This window comes from Chenopodium quinoa, unplaced genomic scaffold, assembly GCF_001683475.1.
Source record: "Chenopodium quinoa cultivar QQ74 unplaced genomic scaffold, ASM168347v1, whole genome shotgun sequence".
Lineage (NCBI taxonomy): Eukaryota > Viridiplantae > Streptophyta > Magnoliopsida > Caryophyllales > Amaranthaceae > Chenopodium > Chenopodium quinoa.
Window position 1 is genome coordinate 7907472 of NW_018744367.1, and position 10894 is coordinate 7918365.

Genomic DNA, 10894 nt, shown 5'->3' on the forward strand with positions numbered 1-10894 from the left:
CGTGAAATATATATCTGCTAATTTATTCATGACTTTGGGCAGCGATCTCACTAAAAATACCCATAAGGTCAGTTTCCACAATCCTATTAAAATGACTAAGAGCACCATCGAAGGCCGGTCCTGGACCAACAATACTAGAATTGCGAAGAAGCGTAGCCTGAACACCAGAAGACTGCAAACGTGACGCAAGGAAAGCATTGCCGAACATCACTATTATTATTATTATTATTATTATTAAATGATTATTAATATTATCAAAAGATGGAATCATACGAGTAATCCAGTACTCGCTCCATATTTTTTTGGTTTTTATTTTAATCCTAGATCATCAACCTAATATGATCATATGACAGTGGTGATATATTTTTTTTTTTATTTTACTGATATAATTATTAAGTTCATTAATTCATTGCATGAGAACTAGATTGAGATAAATTTAACATAGATACTATTATACAAATAAAACTATATATAGAAAGTACAACTTTGTTTCTCAAATGCGGAGTATATTTCTATTATATATATACTTCTTATAATGTTCTTGTAATAAATCAATGATATCCTATGTCAAATGATCTTACATCTGAAGTCATTCAATTAGGATGAAAAATGTTTATCCTATAATAATTCAATCGGTCGATACTATGGAGTATAGATATTTTGAACAAATTGTATACATGTATACTTAATTGGATGCCAACTTGATTAGATGGCAAATGTTTAAAATGCAATACTCACAATTTGATACATACCAAGCATAACTTGTTTGCATTTTACAATTACGAGATTGTGGAATCAAGCTTCACTAGATGCACTTTGATGTGAGGATTATTTTACACTTCTCTTCACCTCCTCATAATATATATGTATGACTTAGCTTGCTAACCTAGAACAAAGTGCATTGACATGTGAGATGTTTTGCGTCGGTATTACCCTATTCCCTACCTTTTAAAAAAAATACTCACTAGACTTCATATTAGATTTCATCTATACATTTGTGTCTTTGAATGAAGCATAACTTAAAACATATTGAACTTTTTGACAAAAGTTGAGGTAATTTTTTTATATTTTATTTTATTCCAAATGGGCAACATAGTGAAATTAATTAAGAAAATATTACGTTATTTTTTAACGAGTTTGATGAGAAATTGTTGAGCTCATGAGAAAACCCACACGTGAGTGAAAGTGTTGTCTCATATTGAAAGAGTATAAAAGTAAAAGTGAAGAGAAATATTGGAATGTGTATCCCACATTGAAGAAAAGATAAAGTCGTGTCCAGTTTATAAGGCTAAGGGGCTACTCCCCTCATTGCCATATGGTTTTGACGTGGAACCTCTTTGATCGTATAAAGTGGATACTTATGACGGGTGTAGCCAGACCCGTTTATCAGAACTCTATCAAAAACAGACGGCTGAGACTATTCCTAACGATTTGGAACGTGGCATATCATCATATTAATATATACAATGTTTCAGCTAATAAAAAGTTTGGTCACTGGTTTTGCTAGTTTATATTTATATTGTTACTAAAATAAATGACCCTTTAAATAATTGTATTACGTGTTACTCCCTATTTTTATAATTGAAGAGTATGACCACTATTATACACATGTAACGTCATAATTCTTATTATTGGTAATTGTCGTTGGGTACTATATATATTTGATGTAGACATCTATTCAGCTACTCCAATATATAGGTTGAGCCATTTCAGCTAATTTTATAACTTCATTTGTAAATCAAGCTTTAATTTTCTACTTTACTACTAATATTTGCATTGTTAGGTTGATCATGGATTTTGGGAGCATAACTGAGTTTTTAGCAAACAAAACTATTTTAATTACTGGTGCTACTGGCTTCATTGCTAAGAGTACGCATTCTTACTCCTGCTCTTTTAATAGCTACTCGTATTGATTGATCTCTTTTTCTTTATTATATAACGTGTTTGCACGACGATTTATTTATGTAGTTCTTTTGGAGAAGATACTTCGGGTTCAACCAAATGTGAATAAACTATACCTTCTTATAAGGGCTAGTGATGCTCAAGCACTCGAAGCTCGGCTTCAAGATGAGGTATGCCTATTACATACAAAGTTACATAATTAGTAGGTTATGTAGCAACGTAGCTCATCATCATAACAATGTTGTTGTGGATGTAGGTGTTAGGAAAGGAGTTGTTCAAAGTACTAAGAGAAAAATGGGGATCAAGTTTCGAGTCTTTCGTGTCGGACAAAATAAGTGCAGTCGCCGGTGATACTTCGTACGAGAACTTAGGACTTACTGATGATCAAGTGAAAGAAATGTACAATGATATAGATATTGTTATCAACGTAGCTGCAACCACAAGATTTGACGAAAGGTAACACTCTACAATACTAAGATCATGCTCTTTTGTTTATTTATTATATGGTAATTTCCAATAGTTAGGAAATGCGCATGATAAAGCTGATAGATTTTCATTATATTGCTCATGAACTAGTAGGGGTCGAGTAGCTCGTGAATAAAAAAAAAAAATAAATAAATAAATTTCGTATACTATGTTCATGGTACAAAAGTACGTAGTTATTGAATTTAATTAGAAGGAAAATGGAAAATTCATTTTTTATGAAAACGTTTTATTAAAGGAAGGCAAAAATTTAATAATAAAGGTATTATTATTCTATAATAAGCTAATTACGTATTAAGTTATCTTTCTTAGCTTATTTATGTACGAAGTATGTACTAGCATTCCTTTTCATTGGCAAATGGAAAGTTAGCTCACCTCATGGTACAAAAGTACTTCGTTGTAGAATTTAGAAGGAGAGAAATGAAAGAGGATTGAAGGAATAATGCAAAAAAGAAACGGAATACGTACTATATTATCTTTGAAAGTATCAAATACTTCGTACATGGCATAAACAGGTTTTATAATTAACGAATTAAAATACATTTTGTATCCAACTACGTATTTTTCGTATTAGCAACATTTAGAATGATTGACCTTAAACTATGGTTACAAAGTTATATTATTATATGAATACGGTAAAAGGTACAAGATACTAAACTTATTTTGGGATGGGAGAGAGTATCTTTTTGTCTGAATATATACTCCGTAGGATTTTAGGGATAGAAATTTAATTATTGAACAATAATCATGCATATATAGGTTAATACTTAATTAATAAAATCTTACGAAAGATTAAGAAGTTTGAAGGCCCAAATGAAAAACGATGCCAACACTATACTCTAATAGTCTAAATAAGCCTTAGCCTTGGAACGAAATTCTTTATCTCAAAAAATGCTCGTTGCTCTATATTGTGCTTAGTATTATTCTTAATATCAACAAAAGTTATAGTGAACTCAAGTTATTAGAGACCGAGATTTTCTCCTTAACCTTGCGAATGTGTGACAAGCAATTGACAAAGCGTCAAAGCCATGCCAGCTGAGATGCTTTACAAAAATAGAAATTTCAAAAATTTCATGTTACATTTTTATGGACCACCCACTTAATATTTAAATATCTTGAGCTCGTGGGTCAGCTTGTCTAATCATCAACGCTAATGATATATTATTGCTTTAAATTATTATAGGTACGACATTGCATTGGGTGTGAATACCCTTGGACCTAAGCATGTTATCGACTTTGCAAAGAATTGTATTAACATAAAGTTGCTCATCCATGTATCAACTGGTAAGACATTAAATTTCTATCTTTGTACTGTATATAATTGTTCTAAGATTGAATTTAAAGTCTATCTCAATCTCTAACCATGAATTTTATATCTAATGTTAACTATTCTATCTATGACTTGTAAGTAATATTTGAAAAGTTGATGACATTCTTGTCACGCTGACTCTGACATTATGTCAAAAGTTCAATGTAGCTAAAAGTCTAAGCTGATGATTGTTTTTAGTTTAAAAATATATATCGACGAGTACTAAGAAATTAAAATTATATATATTTATTTATTTTTCAGCATATGTGTGTGGAGAGAAAGCGGGTATAATATCTGAAAAAGCACATGCCATGGGTGAAGCTTTAAATGGTTTGGTTGGTTTGGATATTGAAAACGAGAAGAAGATTGTTGCGGAAACTTTAAGCAATCTTAAAGCCAATGATGTTCCTGAGAAGGTTATTAGACAAACTATGAAGAACTTGGGAAGTCAAAGGTAAGAATTCTTTGAATTTAGTTCCTATGAACTAAAAACTTAAATTATAACCTTAAGGTCATAGGTTCGTATTAGATTGTGAAATCACATATAGAGAAGTGAAGTGAGTAGTTTTCTAATAATTTGTCTCCTAAGAAATCAACATGTATGATTGGACTAATAAGATGTTTGATTGTAATATTTTATCATATAATTTAATATTTGTGGAACAACATTGGTTACAACTTTACTTTTGGTTTGGTATTTTATTTTCGTTATTAGGTAGCTTGTAGATGGAAAAACTTATTTGAATATGGATTTTATATATCATGCTTGAGTGTTAGAAAGGGAAACTAGAGATAAGTAAAAATTGAGCAATTATATATGAGTAACAATTTAGTTGTAAGTCCTTGTAACAAAGCAAATCATATTCTTTTTTACAATTGGATTATTATATGTTATTTCCTTAGATTTTCATATAAACAAACTAAACGATTAAAGAAAAATGAAGAATTTGCAATTATATATCTTTACATCTCGACAGTTGTACTTTTATCCGCATTTAATTTCAATATAATGTTTGATTTACTAATTGAGAAAAATTAATAATATATAATTAATGCTTATGATTGCACACTTCAGTCTAATATCGATACACTTCTAATTAATTCATTAATAGGGCAAAGTTGTATGGATGGCCAAATGCGTACGTATTTACAAAAGCAATGGGAGAGATGCTTGTCGGGCAGCTTAGAGGCAGCTTATCCGTGGTTATCATGAGGCCTACCATTGTGTGTAGTACATTGAAAGAACCATTCTCGGGTTGGGTTGAAGGTTGCAGGTATACGTTAGCTTTCTAGTACAAGTATATATACTACTTATTATACATCTAATTTCCTATTATGCTGTAAGACATTTAAACTAAACCATTTAAGGGCATGCAGGACTATTGATAGTATTGCTGTTATGTATGGAAAAGGATACCTAAGTTTGTTTTCCGGTGATGGTAGCTCGGTCTTGGACTTGGTTAGTGTTCATTAACTTGTCGATTTTGTACTTTAATTGCAAATTTCTTATACTTAAAAGTAGCATTTGAAATATTTTATTTTATTTTATTTGATGCATTATAAGCTATTTCATACAATGTGTTACGGAGTATATATATATGTATCCTAATACAAATTCAAAATATTACTCCTTCCATTTCATAATGTTAGTCTCATATACTATTTAGGGCGTTTTAAAAAATCAACCCATATTGAATATGTTCCATTTTTAACTTAATTTTTTTGGAATTAATTATTTGTGGATTGATGACATGACTCTAAGTAAGGAAATCTCTACCTTTAATTATGCAATTATGACTTATGCTTTCCCAAAAAAAAATCAAAAAACTTAAATAAGGTAAACTAATTATGAATTATTCTATACTTTAATATTAGATTCTAAATATTCTTCTTTTCTTATTTCATGTGATTGATTCCATATGAGACTAACATTATGAAACGGAGATAGTATCAAATTTATATTACAACCAGTGGCGAATGCAAGCCATTTGAGTGGGGTCCCTTGACCCCACTTGAACATAAAAAAAGATTTTTTTAATAAAATTATTATTTTTTCAATAAAATTACTTGTTTTTTTTTAATATAAAATGACCCCATTAAAATTAACCAAATGCATTTTGACCCCGTTAAATATTTTTTCAGGATCCGCCACTAATTACAACAGTACTATCCATGTACAATACTTTTTAAACAAAATTCAACTACTAATTCAAGTCATCATACAATATGTGGTCTACAAGAGATCATTTTTGTTGCTATAAATGCTTTAATTAAGCCTTTTCTTGTAATAGGAGTAGATTTGAAAAACTACTTCTATGTGGAAGCTAACTAGACCCGGCCATCCGTAGGAACTAGTCTAGCCACTAAGTGCGCGACCTGATTTCTATTTAATTTTAATCCCCACGTTTCGTTCAAAAAAAAAAAAAAAAAACAAAAACAAACTAGGCCTTGCAAAACCGGGCTTCTCGGTCCATCTCGGGCCAAGCTCAAGTTTGTGATAAAAAACTACTGACCTAACTTGCATTTGGTCCAAAAATAGCGAGTTTATTAAATTTTGGACAGATCTAAATAATATTATAACATTAACTAAATACAAAAATTTGATTTCCCAAAACAACCCAAAAAACAGGCCTAGCCTAAAGTTCAAGCCCCGGTCGGGTAGGGTAATGGGCTTTGCTGCTTGTAATCAGCTTTAAGCTAATTTCTTGTCATCTAGCACTCGAAACACGTTTACTAAAAGCGACTTCTGTCTTACTCAAATTCACTTTCTAACCAAATGCTCGTTCATATTTACTGATTATATCAGCTAATTTCGAACACATCCGTAGAGTAGCCTTAGTAAAAAGAATATTGTCATCAGCAAAAAAGATCACCTTGTTGAAGCCCCCTAGTTGGAGTTACAAAGCCCGAAATTTCACTATTCACCTTAAAAGAGAATGAGACACTCCAAATACAATTCATAACTCTGCTAATCCACACATCACAAACACCCAATTTTTCCATCACTTTCTCCAGAAAAACACCACTCAACTCTATCGTATGCCTTACTCATGTCTAATTTTAGTGCCACTGAACCATCCCTTCCTTCCCCCTTTCTTTTCATAGAATGAAAAATTTCGAACGCAATGAGAGCATTATCCGTTATCAATCGACCCGGCACAAAAGCACTCTGATTTACAGAGATAATATCATTTAGAAATGGCTTTAACTTATTAGCCAAGACCTTGGATATAATTTTATAAATCACATTACAACAACTAATTAATCGGCCTAAACTCTGTCATATCTTTTGGGTCATTACATTATCGGAATCAAGACAATGCACGTTCTATTTATTTCATCTATATATATTAACATTCCCCTTCCACCAATTTTTCACAAGGGTAATAATATCGGGACCACCGATATGCCAAATTTTCTGAAAAAATAAAGCATGTATACCGTCAACACCAGAAGCCTTAAGTAAAATCTTTATTTCCTTTAAAAAAAATAAAAATAAAAATAAAAAAAATAAAAAATAAAAAATTTATTGGAAAATTATATCCATTCAAAAACATTATGAATGTGTCCCATTTTTCTACGCAAGATCTACCTTATTAACTTTATTTAATTTTTGTGAATTTCGTTTCATCGTTTTAATATAATGAATTGATTTCTCAACTATATCCAAGGTCATCCTACCAAGCTTAGGCCGACCAGATACTATCTTAAAATTTGGGCTATCAAAAATAAATAATGTGTAATTACAATATGGATAATGATAAGGGTGAAGCATAGTCCAAATGGTTAAAGCTTCCTTCTTGGTTTCAAATAATTTTGGGATCAATTCTCATTATCTGTTTTTGTGGCTCTCTAAACAACAAAAAAACAGTATGAATAATGATATGTAGTCTTATATATATATATATATATATATATATATATATATATATATATATATATATATATATATATATATATATATATATATAATGCTCAGTCAATAAAATACCGTGAATTGGTGTACTTCTTTATTAGCTTCTTATATATCCACTCCTTACTCCTTGGGACCATGTTTATCATTTTCCTTTCAATATTTAGAACTTATTTTCGAGATATCATTATATAATGATATTTTCTTTACTAGAACCAAAACATATTAGGGGTGGTTCTGGACATGTGCAGGGTGGTCGATTGCATAGGGCCCCCTAAGTGAAACTACTATAAAAGGACCCCGATTTTTGAAACTTATACAAAGTAAAGAGAAAACTTGTTAATCAATAATCTATTTTTCAATTGTATCATTAAATTTATAATTTAGTAAAATATTTTTTTTCAAAGAAATGATTTTAGAGCCCAATTTAACAAAATTACACCGAACCTCTTTCAGTGTTAGCATTTGTAACCCCGCCTCTGAAACATGTATCCGAATACATCTTCAAATAAACTGATATCATCCTTCTGTTTAAATAGTGATGTCCTTATGCTTATTAAGTTATTATTATAAACCAAATACATCAGCAAAATCATCGTCATCATACAGTTGGTATATACGCCAAAATTTTTTTTAAAAAAAAATCATTTTCAATTGATATAAATGGTAATTTATTCAGCCTTTTTATTGTAACACTGTAGAACACAAATAGCACTGTCCTTTAACAACCAATTGTGTTGGTCGAAGCAACTGTCACATGAATTATTAATACAATTAAATTGTATTTGGAAAAAGAATAATCACATCTTTTCAAAAACATTAATACTCCGTCTATGATTGGCCCCATTTTTCTAAGCAAATATCTCTTAGTAACTTGAACTCCACAAACATTCCTACTACCTTTTCAAATTATTAATATATCAATTTAAGACTACAAACCCGTATTATTTAATGATTTAAAGTTTTAACTTATGTGAGAAGTAAATATGAAATCACTCACTTGAAACATTTTCTTACTTTTACCTTCTCTTAAACTTTTAGTTGAGTTGATCCTTTAATAAAAATCGATTTCTTTAATCTAACACTTCAACTAAAGCTCGTGTTATTTTTAGCTTTTATTACGAATAAAAGTCAATGATATGGTGATAAGGATAATGACCCTAACTTGTATTATGCAGATACCGGCAGATATGTTTGTGAATTCGATTATTGTGGCAATGAAGACTCACATAAATCAATCAAATTTGACTGTATACCAAGTAGGAAGCTCGTATAGGAATCCAATAACTTTCGATGAAGTGCATGATATTCTTTTTCGCTACTTCACTAAAAATCCATGGACAAATCGTGATGGTAACCTTGTCAAGATTAGGAGAGGTTTCGTGCTGAGCAACATATTCATATTTGAAATCATCTTCTCCTTATTGCACTTTATTGTGCAAATGGTTAGTTATTTTTCTCGTATATTCCAAAGTTTAAATCTATTAAGTAATTTTAATCATTTATACTTACCAAGCTACATTATGTTTAACTTTATTATATTGTTTATTAATATGTTTTTGTAGGCTTTAATTTTGGCTAGTCGAATGGGTGGTAGTAGCTTGCAACATAGTTTGCTTAACTTCGACAAAAAGCTAAAAATAGCAATGAGGCTAGTGGAATTATACAAACCCTATGTATTTTTCAAGGGCATGTAAGTTGAACTCTGGCTCAACATATATTATATTACGTGTTACGTATAAATTACCAAAGACGTTAAAATTCATAATGAGTAATTTCCGCATAATAAGTAAAGGAAAAGATTGGAAGGTTTAAAAAAATGGAAAAAAAAAATGTTTTCCTCCGTTTCTATTAGACATTTTGTAAGGAAAATTACACTGAATTCACTACATATCACTATGGTTATAAGTTTTTTGGTCTTTTGATTTCAAAGACATGACATATTTCATAAAAAAGAATTTAAAAATTAATTTAAATACATTAGAATCATTAAATTATTTTAAAAGCTGACAACAAATAGGATTTTGTAATTTACAGTTTTGCAGATACAAATACGGAAAAGTTGCTTATTACTGCCCGGGAAAATGGTTTGGATGAAGATGCCTTCAACTTTGATCCCTTAAGCGTCAACTGGAAAGATTATTTCTTCAATATCCACCTCCCATCAATTGTTAAGAGCTTATTTTAGAACTACGTACGTTACGTTTGCTAGGCCATCTTCTTATTCTCGTTCGAATTGAACAAACTCGTTACATAATTTTTAATTGTTACATGCTAATTATGTATTTGATTAATTATAATTTCTATTATAGATGTCATAATGGTTCAATAATGATGTCTATTTGTTTTTCAACGAAAAATGTGATGTTTATTCTTTTAGATTTGATCTCTTGAAAGTTTGAACACATTCTACAAACATATTGGAACTACGTATAGTAGTTTAAAGGTTATGAAAATGACTCGTGTTATTATGTAAAATGTTGTTAGATCACTCATATTTTGAGCATGTTTCATAAGGCGTACAAGGGTATTATTTTGCCTTAAAATAGATTCAACAAACCATTATTCCATCATCTAGTGTTTGATAAGAATGTCTAGGTAACAATAACATTTACTTGAGGGTAATGTTTTTCAATCACCCTCTTAGATCCAAAAATCCCCTTGTTTCGCAAAGAGGGTGATTTTGGGAATGCCGCAAGTCCCCGTATTAACTTTCTTGTATTAGATTTGGAAAACAATAAAAAAAAAAAAAAAAAAAAAATTTGCCATCTATGTGTACGATCAAACAAGGCAATTATTTTTGCCCTCTTTGACTATTATCAAGCAGGGAAAATATTTTCGACGTCTTTGAGTGTAACAAGCCTCTGTAACAATTCATGAGCAGCAACTACTTTCACCCTCTTGCTCAAAATTCGCCCTCTTAGCTTAAAATCAAGCATGGCAACTTCAAAAACAATTCATGAGCATCAACTATTTTCACCCTCTTGTTCAAAATTCACTCTCTTAGCTTAAAATCAAGCATGGCAACTTCAAAAGATTTACCTCTTTGTTTTAAATTAAGCACGGCAATATAAAATAAACTCGCCTTGTTTGTTCAATTTTTTTTTTAAACACTAAATCTGAAACAGAAACAAATTAATCATTTTTGTAGCCATTGATGTTAATACTTATTCAAAAGTATTATAATGTCTTGAAACCCAAAAATACTAGATACTTTTATAGCTACGAAACCATTCATAAAATTCTATCAGACCCAAAAGTATAACAATGTGTTGATGCCTTGGTTT

At 30.4% G+C, this 10894-nt stretch overlaps 1 protein-coding gene across 1 annotated transcript; it reads left to right on the forward strand.

Annotated features, from left to right (window-relative positions):
• The first annotated feature begins 1714 nt into the window (after positions 1 to 1714).
• Positions 1715 to 10100, forward strand: LOC110696625 (alcohol-forming fatty acyl-CoA reductase-like). Its single transcript, XM_021873966.1, has 10 exons — positions 1715 to 1869; positions 1969 to 2072; positions 2159 to 2358; positions 3569 to 3669; positions 3956 to 4148; positions 4807 to 4968; positions 5072 to 5153; positions 8786 to 9052; positions 9173 to 9300; positions 9645 to 10100. The coding sequence occupies exons 1-10, from the start codon at positions 1791 to 1793 to the stop codon at positions 9793 to 9795; spliced, it is 1467 nt and encodes a 488-aa protein (XP_021729658.1). The 5' UTR covers positions 1715 to 1790; the 3' UTR covers positions 9796 to 10100.
• Positions 10101 to 10894: the final 794 nt, after the last annotated feature.

What these genes read in the sequence shown, in the direction of transcription:
- LOC110696625 (XM_021873966.1), top strand. Translation starts at nt 1,791, where the DNA reads ATGGATTTTGGGAGCATAACTGAGTTTTTAGCAAACAAAACTATTTTA. An exon ending in GCTCATCCATGTATCAACTG is followed by an intron (nt 3,670 to 3,955) that starts GTAAGACATTAA and finishes TTTATTTTTCAG; the next exon opens with CATATGTGTGTGGAGAGAAA. An exon ending in GGTTGGGTTGAAGGTTGCAG is followed by an intron (nt 4,969 to 5,071) that starts GTATACGTTAGC and finishes AAGGGCATGCAG; the next exon opens with GACTATTGATAGTATTGCTG.